Source organism: Chrysochloris asiatica, unplaced genomic scaffold (assembly GCF_000296735.1).
Source record: "Chrysochloris asiatica unplaced genomic scaffold, ChrAsi1.0 scaffold00520, whole genome shotgun sequence".
Lineage (NCBI taxonomy): Eukaryota > Metazoa > Chordata > Mammalia > Afrosoricida > Chrysochloridae > Chrysochloris > Chrysochloris asiatica.
Window position 1 is genome coordinate 161,437 of NW_006409038.1, and position 16,529 is coordinate 177,965.

General features: G+C 35.8%; 1 protein-coding gene across 1 annotated transcript; it reads right to left on the reverse strand.

The window, feature by feature from the left end:
- Positions 1-552: 552 nt before the first annotated feature.
- On the reverse strand, positions 553-12,568 carry LOC102841590 (olfactory receptor 6M1-like). Its single transcript, XM_006877524.1, has 3 exons — positions 11,645-12,568; positions 6,046-6,053; positions 553-610 (listed from the first exon to the last, which is right to left on the reverse strand). Exons 1-3 carry the CDS (start codon positions 12,566-12,568, stop codon positions 553-555), a joined length of 990 nt encoding a protein of 329 aa, XP_006877586.1.
- Between the last annotated feature and the right edge of the window lie 3,961 nt (positions 12,569-16,529).

The following is a 16,529-nucleotide window of genomic DNA, read 5'->3' on the forward strand; positions in this document are numbered from 1 at the left end:
TGTAAAACTTATGTACTCCCATGTAAACTATCACTCAATTCACAATAAAAACTGGAAAAAAAAAAATTCACTGGTTCCTGGAAAAGGACATCATGCATAGCAATGTAGCAATGCAGAGAGACATTGAAAGTGATGAAAACACTCAATGAGGTTGATTGACACAGTGACTACAACAATGGACTCAAACATAGCAGTAATTTTAAGGATGGCAGAGGACCTGATAGTGTTTCATTCTGTTGTTCAGATAATCACTATGATTCAGAGCCAACTAAATGGCATGTAGCAGCAACAGTTTAATTTGATATGAACAAGGAACATACATACAGTTTTCTAGGGAAAGATTCACTTATATTTTTCAAAGAAGTAAGAGAGAGAAATGGATTCAGTTTACCCAGTCTTGTTCTGTGTTGTTGTTATGTGCCTTTGAATTGGTTCTGACTCTTAGCAACCTTATATAGGGTTTCAGAGGAGCAGTTTGTGAATTTGCACTGTTACTGGAGTCACTCTGAAGGAGTTTCCAAAGCTACCCAGGTTGTAACAAAGGAAGTACTTTTATTGTGGTGACACATCGCTCAGTGGATTCCTATCCAGAGACTGAGCTCCATCTTCCCTGTTTGAGAATATTTTACAAGGAATAGGAGAGTGCATGCATGACTCAGTTTACGATTGGTTAGCAGGGACCAACAGTGAGACTAGGCTACCAGGGATTTGCAGGTTCAAACACTGGATAGAGAAGAGTGTAGGAGCATTCAAGGGAGCAGCAGGTAATCATTAACCTGGGGCTTTTTTCCCTCCCAGAGGTGGGTCAGGAATTGCAGATTAGCCTGGGTAATCACAGGAGGCTAAGGTGATCTGTTGCTTAGTTTTGGGAATGTGAACTGTGCTCCAGGTATGAGGTATTAGCCTGGGGGACATGGGGGCTAGCCCCTATTTCCACAGGCCTGCTTGCTTCAGAACCACCAACTTTTCAGTTTAAACTTAACTCTGGGTTCCGGGCATTATCCCACAGCACAACAACAGGACTATATAAACGTAACCCATTGGAAGTTCTATTCTTAACATTTGACTTGGAAGTGTATTGAAAAGCTTGTGTATTCCAATATTCCGTGTTTTATGTTGTTGCTGTTTTGGAAATGGTAACTTAGCCTATGCATTTAGATTTTCAATTTAGTTTTAATATTTCCCCATAAAATCTTGCAGTCATATTTGTAATTAATAATTAAATGACACAATTTTATTTATATTCTCATTGAAAAATATATTTGCTTGAAAAATGTATCTTCTTATACATAGAATTTCAATTCAACCTACTGCTTTTGTTTTTACACATGAAATTTTCTAATGCTCTTCTTAGTTTAATGACTCCATTATAAATTCTAAAAATATTATCAACTCAGATAACATCAGTTTTGTTTCCTCTTTAAAATGATGGCATGGTTTTTGGTCATAATTTGAAGATATGAAAGTCCTCTTCATTTCCAGCTTGTATGAATTACACTATAAACTAGAAGTAACAAGAGCAGACTTAGGTTTTGTTAGTTATTCTATGTTTTAATATATTGCAGTTGAATATAGGAAAGTGTGGCTACTCTGTAAGGTAAACACAGGAGAATCAGCAAACTTCCTACTCATGCAAAGATTTACAGCCTCAGAAAACCCATGCAGGGTTTCTTTGAGTCAGAATAAACTTAAGCACACATAAAAGCACCAACAACAGTTTTATTTAAGAATTTAAGACCTTCTTTGTCTGTATGAACAGATGGTGGTAAAGTCCAATGTTATCAGCCAAAACTAAGCTAGGGGTAGATTGTGTGACAGACCATAATTTGTTCATATGCAAGTTCAAGCTGAAGCTGAAGAAAATGAAAAAAAATATCCATAAAACCCAAAATATGACTTTGACTATATTCCAACTGAATTTGCAGACCAATTTCAGAACAGACGTGATTCACTAATGACCAAAGATCAGAAAAGTTGTGGGATGACATCATGAAAAAGGCAGGAAAGAAAGAAAGATTAAAAATTATGTCAAAAGAGATTCAAACATGTTATTGAACAGGAAAAGGCAAAAACCTTCACTGCCCTCTCCACCCAGGAAACAAGCTAGAATGTTAATCAGGTTACTGATCTGGACCAACCCTCTGGTTTCCCTCCTGTCTTCAGACAGGTCTGAAACCTAACCCATCCCTGATTCTAAGCCCATGTAAGCCTGCACTGCTCTGCATTCAGGGTTCAGAATCTGGAGAAGCTAGCTCCTCTGAGCCAGCTGGCTTAATAAAATCTGAAACTCTGCTTCACATCTCTGAGTGGCCTCAGTTTCCAAAACGATAGATCAAGAGCTGCTGTGACACTCTTGGGCCTAGAGCTGCTGTAACACTCTTGAATCTAAAACTGCTGTATCATTTTATCAGGAGGGAAGAGTCCCAGGATAAGAATATCATGCTTGGTAATTGGAGGGTCAGTGAAAAAGAGGAAGACACCAGTGACATGGAATGACACATGGAATGAGCAATGGGCTCAAATGTAATAACATGAATTGTCAGGGTGAAGCAGGTCCAGGCAGTTGTACATAATTTCCCAATGAGTTTGATTGGACTCAAAAACATCTAAAAACATAAACTTTTGTTAAAATTTTAGGAGAGTGATTTTTAAATTTTGGATGAGAATTATTGATTTTTTTTTCAAATATTGTTAGGTGTCATTGAGTCCATTCCGACTCATGGAGGTTCTATGCACAACAAAACGTAACACTGCCTGCTCCTGTGTCATCCTCACAATTGTTATGTTTGAGCCCACGGATGTGGCCAATGTGCCAATCCATTGCATTGGGGTCTTCCACTATTCGTTGATCCTCTACTTTACTAAGCATGATATCCTTCTACAGGGACTAATCCCTCATGATTATTGCTGTTAAGTGCCGTCGAGTCAGTTCCAACCTACAGTGACACTATACAGGGTTTCTGAGGAGGAGCTGGTGAGCTTGAACTGCCAATCTTGCAGCTCAAACAGCTTTGAAGTCTGGCGCATTAACCCATAGCACCACACCAGGATTCCCTCATGATAGCATGGCCAAAGTATGAGAGACAAAGTCTCCATCCTAGCTTTTAAGGAACATTCAGGCTTTACTTCTTTCAACAAACAAATGTTTGTTCTTATGGCAATCTCTGATGCTTTTAATAATCTTCTCCAATAGCATAATTCAGAAGCATGAAAATTCTCTACATTCTTCTTATTCATTGTCTAGCATTCACATACATATGAGGTGGTTTAAAATACAATAGGTTGGGCTATGCACACCTTAGTCCTCAATATGATACCTTTGCTCTTTAAAGAGGCCTTCTACTGCAGATTTGCCTAATGCAAATGATTTCCTGACTGCTGCTTCTATACGTGTTGATTGTGGACCCAAGCAAAATTAAGTCTTTGACAACTTCAATCCTTTATCCCTTTATCATGTTGACATTTATTGGTCTAGTTGTGATGATTCTTGTTTACTTTAAAGATTTAGGTGCACTCCATATTGAGACCTTAGATATTATTCAGTAAGTATTTTAAGTCCTCTTCATTTCCAGCTTGTATGGATTGCCAAGCACTTCAAGCTTGTAAGAATTACCTAGCACAGCTTGTTGATGAGTCTTCTTCTAGTATTGATTCCATGTTCTTCTTCATATAATCCAGCTTCAGGGCTTTTTAGTTTATCACACAGGTTAAATAAGTATGGTGAAAGGATTCAGTTCTAGTGCACACATTTCCTGATTTAGAAACATTCAATGTCTATCTCCTTTTTCTATTAAAATGACTGCCTCTTGGTTGGAGTACAAGTTTCTCATGAGCACAATTAAATGTTCTGGAACACCCATTTTTGCAATGTTATACATAGTTTGTCATGATCTACACTATCGAGAGCCTTTGAAAAATCTATAAAGCACAAGTAAACATCTTTCTGGTATTTTCTGTTTCAGCCATGATCTATCAGTCTTGCCATCCTGGCTTCTAAGGAGTATTCTGTCTGTAATCCTTCCAACACAGATTTGTTTGTTCTTCTGGCAGTCCACAGTACTTATAATATTCACCTCCAACACCATAACTCAAATGAGTCAGTTCTTTTACAGTCTTCCTTATCCTTTGTCCAAGTTACATATGTAAATGAGGCAACTGAATATACCATGGTGTTTCTCAGACTCTCCACAGTCTGCAAACTGGCATATTTTCTCTTGAACACTTTAGAAAGTGATTTCCTGACTGCTGCTTCCATGAGCATTGATAGTGGATTAAAGCAAAAATGAGTGGTTGTTTTTTCAACTTCAATCTTTTCTTCATTTGTTTTGATATGCTTTATTGTCCCAGTTGTGAGGATTGTGTTTTCTTTATGTTGAAGTGCAAACCACACTGAAGTACATGGTCACTGATCTTCATCACTATTTCATGTCCTCTTTGCATATCCCAGTTAATGAGTGTTCTTCCAATTCTGATGTCATTTTCTTCTTCATATAATCCAGTTTCTTGGATTATTTGCTCAGCGAACAGATTGAATAACTATGTGCAGTAGATTTGCCCAATGCAACACCTCCTTTGATTGTTTGATTGCTGCTTCCAAGATTTGATAGTGGATTCAAGCAAACCGAAATCTTTCACAACTGCAACTTTTTCTCCATTTACTGTGTTACTAATTATTGGTCCAGTGGTGAGGATGTTTATTTTCTAAACATTGAGGTACAACCTATTCCGAAGGCTGTGTTCTTTGATCTTCATCAGTAAGTATTTTGTTTTATTGGCTTTCAGTAAACAAGGTGTTTCACCTGTATATGGTGGGTTGTTAATGAGTCTTCCTCCAATCCTGATCTCCTTCTTCCTATATTGTCTTAGTCTGAAAGCGCATATGAAAACTGTCTACCATTGTATTTACAATACTGTTGGCATTAAAAATACCTGTGGCATAGAATCCATAATCACAATGACATACAAGCCACCACAGTAAAGCAAATTGACATGTGGATCCTGAACTTAGAGATGAACAATAGGTTGTCTATTCCACAGTCTGCCTTTATTCTTTGGTCTGAGGATATGGAACTTTTCCACTGTCTCTTTCCATATATGTAGACAATTTGATATCTGTGCATTTCACCTTATGAAGTCTATGTGTATATTCAGCTCTTTTATTGCTTGAAAACATTATTTGCATAACAATTACAATGAAGAAGTCATTGTTCTTGCAAATTTTTATTATGTAGTCTCCAGCATTGTTTTTATCCCTAAGGCCAAATTTCCCAACTACATATCCTTCTTTTTGTTTCCAACTTTTTCATTCCAATTATTAATACATCTTGATCACATGTTTGATCAATTTAAGACTGAATAAGTTGGTGGAATTCTTCAATTTTATCATCAGTGGCTTTATTATTTGGTACATAATTTTGAATAATAGTTACATTAACTGATTTTCCTTGAAGGCACATTGTTATTATCCTGTCATAGTCAGCATTATACTTGAAGATAGATCTTTAAATAATAATTTTTTTTAATTTCATTTACCTCATTCCTCTTCAATTTATTTTTCCCAGCATAGTAAACCGTGTGATTGTCAGATCAAATTGGTCAATACCAGTCCATTTCACCTCACTAATACCTAGTGTATTGATGTTTATGCATTCCATAACATTGTTCCAAAACATGTGGTCCATCTTCAACTTATAGGGCTGTCTATTGCTTTGCTGGAAGTTAAGTCACTGGACTATATTAAAATACTAAAGGTTGTCCAGACTCTAGTTAGAATGTTTACTCCTGTTTCTTTCAGACTAGTATATTTTGTCTTTTTAAAAATTATTTTGAGTTTTGTTCCACATTTTAAATCCACTCTATCTTGGATGTCCTATCGTGATCTCTTTTAGAGTGGTCAGCAATGTTATCTGGTCACCATCTAGTACTTCTGATTGTAGTTAATAGATTTTTATTCAAGCAAAAATAGTTTTTCAAGCTCTCATGCCATTAATATCATTCACATCTCCTTTTCATCTTTACTGTTGTTCACTTAACATCATCTGTTACCTTTGTACCTAAAAAGACAAAAACAAAACAAAAGAAAAAAACCCATAAATGAAATTGAAGATATAATAACTGAAGATGTTAATTCCATTAGTTATCTTCAAATTATTTTTGTTACCTTAGATACCTTACTTAAATTTCTTTGCTTTATTTACATCATCTTTATGTAAGCAGTTTTAATAAAGAGCTTTCCAATAGTCTTTCTAATTATAAAGTTCTGTTACCCTTCTGTAAAATACTTGAACGCTTGCTAAAATCAAATCATACTAAAAACTACTCATAAGTAGTTTAATGATGAGTTTTGTTTTTCATGTTTTATTAGAGTGGTTAAGGAAAATTTGTTGTTGCTGTTAAGTGCCATTGCAACTCATAGATACCTTTTATAGGGATTCCAAGGAGTGGATTATTGGTTTGAACCGCAGATCTTATGCTTTGCTATCTAGTGCTTATCCTATATTGCCACACCAGGGATCCGTTTTAGGGAAATATAAACATGTAAAACAAAAGTGTATAAAATTTCTCAAAGTTTTTATTTTGTTCTAAATTGATTGGATGGACTATTACCTTGTTTCTTTTTTTTTTTTCTTCCACATTAAGCAAACTCATAAGTAATTTCTGTGAATGTGATAATATCCATTAGACATTTCAAAACTCCTCCCAGAGTATGGATACACAGAACAATCCAGTAATGAGTATTCCACATGTATATATTCCAAAAGGTGTACCCAGAATCAAATGAATATAAATTATTCTAAGAGCAAGTATATTTCAGTTACTCTATGAAGCAGAAATGGATTTAAGATTTTATTTTACTTTAATGTATACATAGATATGCTTGTGTTTATATGTAAATATAATTTCATATTGACTAATTTAAATGTATTAGTCAATAACGAATATACACAAATAAAGATTACTAGTATCCTCATGGAATTTTGTCTATTCTGGGAAAGAATATTGAAAAAATCAATTGCAATAAAATATGTATAAATAAGAGGTTACAAAAGGTGGAGTGGAAGTTCCAAGTAGATGCAAATACTCAGAGAAGGCACAATGAGGTCTATATTATTTGAGGTTATTAATGAAAAAAAAGTTCTACTTGCAAGAATATTGACTTAACTGGTAGCACCTTTTTATTAGCAAATTGGCCTACTGCTGAAAAGCTGTTTCTCTTCAGATAGTTTGTTGTTGTTATGTGCCGTGGAGTTGGTTACCTGTACAGGGCTTCTGAGGCTGTCAATCTTTGCAGGAGCAGAAAGCCTCATCTTTCTCCCATGGTAGTTTTGAACTGCTGACCTTGTGGTTCACAGCCCGATTTGTAACCACTATGCTACCAGAGTTGTTCACTCTTCTACAATCGTTAATATCATTTCCAGAATTTAGTCATGAAGATATAGCAAAGTGAAATAATAATAATTTTTGTAGTTTTGAATGGGCACAAACTTCTAAATTTTCTTCCACTAGCCAGTAGTGAATTGAACATTGTGCATGAGCTCTAGAATAACCTGGAAGTATTGGCAAGTTATAAAGGGAACATTCTGTGAAAGTAGCCATAAAGAATATATTATTAGAAATTGTTGCTTTTACTGAAAAACTAAGTCAGAGAAATGTAGAGCATAAGAAGTTAGTAACCTGAAATTAGAAAATATAAATTAAAAGTAAGCTGTAATTAATTAACAAATCAAAAGTCAATCATTATAGTTAACTATAACAAGGGTAGACTGAGTTTTCATGTTTATGTACTTTGGAATAATTCCTTATTCATGTCTATTGCTACAGGAGTCCTGGTGTGATGTTGTGGGTTAATGTGCTGGACTGAAGATCATTTGAATTCTGGCTTCGTTGGTTCAGGTTCACTAGTAGCTCCTCAGAAACCCTATACAAGTTTGATATGGGTCAGAACTGACTTGACGGCACTTAACAACAACAACAACAATCAGATACAAGTTCACTCATATTGTGAATAGTTAATGCAATCTGATTAGTTCAGGATGATATTTCCATGTCCTTATCTCTATTGTTGTTGTTTCTGTTCAGTGTCATCAAGTCAGTTCTGAGTCTTTAGTGACCTTATGCACAACAGAATGAAACACCGACCCCCAGTCCTGTGCCAATCTCACAATTGTTGCTACGCTTGAATTCATTGCTGCTGCCACTGTGCCAATTCATCTCACTGGGGATCTTCTTTTTCACTGACCTCCACTTTAACAAGCATCATGTCCTTCTCCAGGGACTGGTCTCTCCTTACAATATGATCACAGTATGACAGATGAAATATGGCCATCCTGGCTTCTAAGGAGCATTCTGGCTGTACGTCTTCCAACACAGATTTGCTTGTTATTCTGGCAGTCTGTGGTACTTTTAATATTCTTCTCCAACACTTAAATGTATCGATTTCTAAGGTCTTCCTTATTCATGAAACCTTCATATACATATGAAACTTTCATATACATATAAGGCTATTGAAAATACCATTGTTTGGGTCAGACACACATTATTCCTCAAAGTGACATCTTTGCTCATCAACACTTTAAAGAGATCTTGTTCAGCAGACTTGCCTAATGTAATATTTTGTTTGATTTCTTGACTGTTTCTTCCACGAATGTTGAGTTTCCTCAAATAAATGTATTTTTATATAAAAAAATGGTTATAAATGATTAGCTGAACCATTTACTGAAATTCTGGAAAGATAATATTGATAGGCCAATCTAATAGTCTTGTTACTTTTTCCTTCTCCACATTATTCCACGTGATTGTAAATTTAATAAATTCCATTTCCAGGGTTCGATATGTGCTCACCTGAAGTAGTATACATGAAGGGGCTTAACTGTTTTAAATTAAAACTCAAGTGGAAATTTGAACAGACTACAAATAAAATAAAAATTTCATTTATCAATGGCATATAAGGTGTATGCAATAATTTGGAGTCCTGGGTGGGACTGTGGTTAATGCACTGGTCTGTAAAGTCAATTTGAACCACAAGATTGGCAGTTCAAGTTCACCAGCCACTCCTCGGAAACCTTATACAGAGTCGCTATAGGTTGGAACTGACTCAACGGCATGTAACAACAACAACATGCAATGTTTCAAGTAAGTCAAAACATGCTTAATATTATTTTCTTCTAAGGAGACTAAATGTATCAACTACAAAAGATAAATTGATTTTTTTTTTTTAAATGTAAAATATTGCAAAGATCTGAAAACTTACCAAAGAACAACTGGAAAAATTGACACCATTTAGTTGAAAATTGGGTTACAAGGGTGAATTCCTTTCTAGTCCTGAAGGGTGGTAAAGAGTCATAGTTTTAAGTTCCTCCAGTCTCTTGCTGATCAGTAAGCACAACCTTTTTTTTTTTTTTTTTTTAAATATTCTGAAGGTTTGCTCCACATTTTTTTCCATTCTATCTGGGACCTTCCAATGTGATTACTTTCAGAGCAGTTGGTAGTGGTTGTCAGACACCAACTAGTTCTCTGGTATTCACCGTCATGGAGACTGATGTTCATGTGTTCCATTAGACCATTGAACTAATTGATTAGAAGCCTTGGATAGGTTTATGTGATGGACGACAACATTAATGAGGTATGCTTACTAAAAGGTTCAGAAACTTTGGGAAAGAGGGCTGGATTGAAATAGGAGACACAGGGAGGTAAGTGGATAAGTGGTGTTACATGAAGGATATTGCAATCATTGAGATAAAGCAAAGTGTGTGATTTGCTGGATGTAAATTTATTACCTTCTCTGTAAACCTTCATTCAGTTCAACTGTGGCAATGTAGGATAAAGCACGGGATTGAAAGATCAGTTTGAACTGCAAGGTTAGAGGTTCAAATTCACCAATCGCTTTTCAGAAACCTGATAGCCCTTAACAACTTTACACAAACACATATATGTTTTGTTGTTAAGTGCCATAGAGACCGTGTATAGAGTTTCTAAGGAGCAGATGGTGAGCTTGAACCACCGACCTATGGTTCAAAGTGACTTTGCTGCCCAGTGCATTTGCCCACATCACAACACAAGGACTATAGAGAGAGAGAGGGTGCTCTGGTTAAGCGAAAGCTCTAGGGGTTAGGAGTAGGACTGTTCAGCAATTCAAAAATCCCAGCCAGAAATGCAGGGGAAAGAAAAGGCTTTCTGCTCCTGTTGCTCCTGTAAAAATTTACAATCTTGGAAATCTTATGCAGGGTCGCTACAAATTGGAACCTACTACATGGCACACCACCACTATCTCTCTATATGTGTATCCCTATATCTGTCTATACATCTTGGAAGTGTGTTTTGAGCCAACTCTGCAAGAGAATAGAAAGACGAGGCTTTTTTCTCCCACGATGATTTAACGTTTCAGAAACCCTATATAGGGTCTTTATGAATGACAACAGACTCAATAGCATACCACAACATATATATATATATATATATATATATATTCATAACTAATGTTGCAATAAATATCTTTGTATGGTTGGCCCAACCCATGGTATACTCTAATTCTCTTCTGGGTTCAATAATTCATTACAATGGCCACACATACCTCAAACACCATACTCACAGTTATGGGGTTCATTAGGAAAATGATCAGATTACAATTTGGGGCCAGAAATACTCAAGGCACAGTTCTTAAAATTGGGACAGCGTTGCCTCAGCCATACCCACAAATAGACTTCTCTCTGCCAAGCCAATGTTACAATGATCTTTGAGGACTGCTGATTAATGCCCACAGGACACATCACTACAAAATTAGCCTCAGCCTGAAGACACTTGACTACATGGATCAGCAAACCTAGTTACCCAGTTATGTATTTGGAGGTACCCCACTATGTAAGCAAGTCTCCTGCACAGTCACTCAGCATAGCTTTCTTTGTTGGCTGGGAAGCCCACCATTCAAGCCCACTTGCTCGTGCTTCTGGTGATTTTGCTCCTTTGCCATTCCTCCAGTGTCACATTTTTCTTTCCCTTGGTCAGGAGGACTTAGAGGTCAAATAACTCACTTTACTCTGGCTGCTATTGCATTACAGTAAGATCCCTCATTCCTGCTTCTGAAATGGCTCATTTTATACAATCAGGATGTAAAAATTGACAACTCACAATTACCCTTGTAATTATCCTCACCAGAGAATCATATTATCCATCAGCATCTTCCCTCAACTTCTCTTGTATATACCCATCAGGAAAAAGGCATTTGATGGGAATTTATGTAAAGACTATGGTTAGAAAAATCATTAAATTATTTATTGCACCACAAAGACTATCCTATTTAAGATGTGTTTGTATTCTAATCACTAAATTTTACAAGATTTTGAGTTTAAAAAGAGTGGAAATAGGAAAAATAATAATCACACATCTGGCTAGTTAGCTATGCATTATATAATCTGCAATTAATCTTAATCTATATTAATCTTAATAAAAAAATGGAAGCCCTTGTTAAGTGAATACTGACCAGGGACTAGAAATAATTCAGACTACACGTTCTCCTAATGTTATTTTTTGTGCCTCAATATCAACTTTCAGATACCTACATAATAAAGTTATATTGATTCTAGACAAAGAATAATTAATGTATTTAAAGATATCATTTTTGAGATTTTATATCAGTTAGCCTACCTACCAATTTATTGAAAACATCTCTTAGAGATTCTTTGACTTTTTCATTCCGGAGGCTGTAGATGAAAGGATTCAGCATTGGTGTTACAATAGTATTCAGTACTGTGGCAAATTTGTTAACATCCATAACATTGCCCTTTTTTGGACGAACATAGATGAAGATGGAGCTCCCATAATAAAGTGTAACCACTGTGATATGGGAAACACAGGTAGAGAAGGCCTTTTGCCGTCCCTGGGTGGAAGGAATCCTAAGGATAGTAATGACAATGTAGGTGTAAGACACTGCTGTCAAAAGCAGGGAACCCAAGAGCAATACAGCAGAAGAAATGAAGTCAGCCAGCTCAGTCAGAGAGATGTCTGCACAGGCAAGCTTTAGCACTGGGGCACTGTCACAAAAGAAATGATTGATTATGTTTGGTCCACAAAAGGGCAGAGATGCCGTTAAGATTGATGATACAAAAATTGCCAAAAATGCACCTAGATATGATCCCAGAAGCAAAAATATACATGTTCGTTTGTTCATGATCATGGTATATCTTAGTGGATTGCAGATAGCAACATATCTATCAAAGGACATAACAGCCAGAATGAAGAACTCCGTGGATCCCAAGAGAAAATAGAAGAAAGACTGTGTAAGACATCCCACGAAGGATATTGCTTTGGTGAGTGAAAAAGTGTTGGCTAGCATCTTTGGTACCACTGTGGAGGTGATGGTGACTTCAAGGAAAGAAAGGTTGGCTACAAAAAAATACATAGGTGAATGCAGACGATAGTCAACACACACCAAGATAATAATCATAGTATTGCCAATCAGAGATATAATGTACATGAAAAGGAATGCAACAAAAAGAAGTATTTCTACTTCTTTCTCATTCTGAAACCCTAGAAGAATGAACTCCGTGACTCTGGTCTTGTTTCTGTGATCCATAATGTTCCCAGTTCAACTGGAATAAGAAAGACACAAATTTATGTTTGGTCTACACATCATAGCACTAAACAATCCCTACCTAAATCTTTAAGAGATTTTAAAAAGGCAAATGATTATTTTCTAGGATATAAATACTTGAGATAAATTTTGAAAAATGTAAACTTTCAGATGTGATATTCACTCCAAACAGTAGTAACACGTGGATAGTAACATTTTGATAACTGAAATTTGAAATAATCTCTGAGGGTACTCTAATTTTATGTAACCTAGAAGTGTATTTAGTCGATTCCATATAATATGAAATCATCAGACAATATCTTTGATATTCCATGCAAGTTTTACTCAGTGTAATACAGAAATGGCTGCAAGCATACATTGACATAGAATTTTTAGAGGTTCAAGCCAGATTTAGAAGAGGATGTGGAATGAGGGCCATCGTTGCTCATGTCTGATGGATCTGGGCTGAAAGAAGACAATGCCAGAAAGATGTTTACCTGTGCTTTATTGACTATGCAAAGGCTTTCAATAGTGCGGATTATGACAAGCTAGAGACAACATTGGAGTCCTAGTGTGGTGCTGTGGGTTAATGCACCAGACTGCAAAACCATTTGAACTGCAAGTTTGGTGGTTCAAGCTCACCAGTTGCTCCTTGGAAACAGGGTTGCTATGAGTCAGAATCGACTCAACGGCACTTAACAACAAAAATAAGATAGACAACATTGCAAAGTATGAGTATTCCGGAACACTTAATTGTGCTCATGAGGAATCTGTACCTGGACCAACAACCATTTTTTCCAAACAGAACATTGCAACACTGAATGGTTTAAAATTAAGAAAGGTGTGCAACAAGGTTATATTCTTTCATCACACTTGTTAAACCTGTATGCTGTGCAAATAATACGAGAAGAAAAATGTGGCATCAGGATTGGAGGAAGACTCATTAACAACCTGCAATATGCAGATGATACAACCTTGCTTGCTGAAAGTGAAGAGGACTTAAAACACTTACCGATGAAGATCAAAGATCACAGCCTTTGGTATGGATTACATCTCAATGTCAAGGAAACAAAAATCCTCACTACTGGACCAATAAACAACATCCTTCTCAAGGAGAAAAGAGTGAAGTTGTCAAAGACTTCATTCTTCTTGGATCAACTACCAACATTTGTGGAAGCAGCAGTCAAGAAATCAAATGACATACTGCATTAGGCAAATCTGCTGCACAGGAACTTTTTAAAGTGTTGAAGAGCAAAGATGTCAGCTTGAGGACTAAGGTGCTCCTGAGCCAAGCCATGGTATTTTCTATAACTTCATATGCATGATACAGCTGGACAATGAATAATGAAGACTGTAGAAGAATTGATGCTTTTGAGTTATGGTGTTGGAGGAGAATATTGAAAGTGCCATGGGCTGCCAAAAGAACAAACAGACCTGTGTTGGTAGAAGTGCAGCCATACTGCTCCTTGGTGGCCAGGATGGCCAACTTTTATCTCTCATATTTTGGACATATTGTCAGCAGGGACCAATTGCTAGAGGATATCATGTTTGGTAAGATGGAGGGTCAGAGGAAAAGAGGAAGACCCCCATCAAGATGGACTGGCAAAGTGACAGCATCAATGGGCTTAAGCATGGCAATAATTGTGAGGTTGGCCCAGGACCGGGCAGTGTTTCATTCTGTTTAGTACAGGGTCACTATGAGTCGGTATGGACTCGATGGAACCTAACAGTAACAATAACAACATGTCATATGAAAAAAAACAAAAAAACAAAAACTTATTTAAAGATAACTGAATGTAATCTTGTAAAAAATAGGCATTTTCCTGAAATCTCATATACTCAATGACTCCAACCTCTCCATTGCTAATTTAGCTATTAAACAATGAGATGCAAGTCTTAGTTCATCTCCACAGGAATCATACTTGATTTTCATTGATATTTCAAAGGTAAGGTTAAGCATGAATTTCGATATTTTTACTTTTGAAAGCAGTTTATTCTGTTTGACTATATTTCTCCTGGAATTTGGCAGAAGCTCAAATGTCTAGTAACAGCAGCTGCCAAACTGAACTTTGAAATTTGAATATTCCTGAGAGAGGTAAAAACAGAGATTTTTCAGCTCTCAACATAATTCAATGTATACAAATTTATAGAAAACAGGAACCTTCTTGCAGAGAGATTTTATTAATTAACTAAGCAAATATTTTAAAGTATGTATATTGCAACATAAAGCTAATTAGTTAAAAGCAAGATTACAAATACAAGAAGGGAATCTTTTCAAATTTCAAATTAAAGATGCAAATTGCCAGTTGTTGGAAAGCTAATTTTGGATGATAGTGCATTTTCTTTGCTTCTTTGTAATAGTTGTGGATAATGATGTCAGAGATTAGGTAAAATGTGTCAGTATATCTCAGATGTTTAGTAACAGAAATTAGGAAGAGAAGCATGAGTTCAAGCTGTTTTATGACTAAATCTTGCTATTATTTATTAATGAAACATTTATTAGTTCATTATTTTACTCATACAATGATTTTACATTCACTGCATAATATTTGTCACATAAACATTTCATACATTTTATGATTGATGTTGTTGTTAAGTAATGTTGAGCTAGTTCTGACTTACAGCAATCCTGTATAGGGTTTCTGAGGCTATAAATCTTTGTGGGAGTAGAATGCCTCATCTTTCTCCTGAGGAGCACTTGGTGGGCTCAAACCAGCCTTATAGTTAGCAGTCCTGTGCTTATCCTCTAGAGCCACTGGGCTCTCATATTTTATAAAGGAAGAAAAATAAATTTTTATCTAAGTTTCAGTTTAAAATTTTTTTTATTGTAACTACCTTTCTTAATACTATCAAATCAATTCAGTATTTTGATAATTAGAGCTAAACTTTTCTCTATGGTAATATATATGAAGTCCTATAATAAGACTGGAGTCCTGGTATGACGCTGTAGGATAAGCACTCAATCACAAAGTCGGTTTGAATCACAAGGTTGGTGGTTCAAACTCAGCAGCAACTTCTTGGAAACCTTGTTATTAAGGGTTTCTATGACTCGTAACTGACTCAATAGCAGTTACAGCAACAACAACAGTAATCAGATTACTCTACTATAATCATGCTAATAAAAATAAATCAGTGATGGTTTGGACTAAGGTATATTACAGGACAGAGCTTGGTTTTCAATGATATGATAAATGGTTATCCAAATATCCAAAGGTAAGTAATAATGGACATCTTGAGGATTCATGGAGAGTGTATAGCAGCTGAAAGAAAGACTGATGTTAAACACTGAGGGGGAAAACAATAAAGTTCACTGGTCAATGAGATAAAAGAACATTAGATGTAAGAGAAGCATATTGTGTATACCTTACTTACATGCTGAATTACACCTCAGATTTTTTGGAGGGTGTTCAAATTCATGATTTCAGAGTCTTCCTTTTTCATTACCACACTGACTGTTTTTTGAGCTTGGAATCACTTCTACAAAGTAGTCACTTCTGATAGTTTTATAATATAAGGAAACAAAGCAGTAGATAAAATCGCCATAGCTATAGGAGAGTTTGTAAGGACTTTACTAAGAAATATGTGTCTTCTTGACTTGTCCTGTAACACAGGTACTCAGAATTATGACTTTTTTATGATCACTTCTGTAAATTATTGAAACTTGGAAAAGGAAGATAAGCATGAGTTCATTATGCAGTTTCCCTGGAGGCCTTACTTCTTGTGCATCACAGGTCCTGTGGGAATGAACTACAAAAACAATTATAATTGAAAGAAGAGTAAGTAAAAGTTTCCTAGATTGGAAAGTAAAGAAAGTGAATAAGCAAAACATACATAAAAAATGCATTGAACAAAAATACGACCAAATATACAAATGTTCTTTGGTCAAAGTTCAGACATTTTATTACAGTAAAATGTCATGTAAAATCACTGGTCTAGAAGGCATGATGTCAACTTCACCACTAGT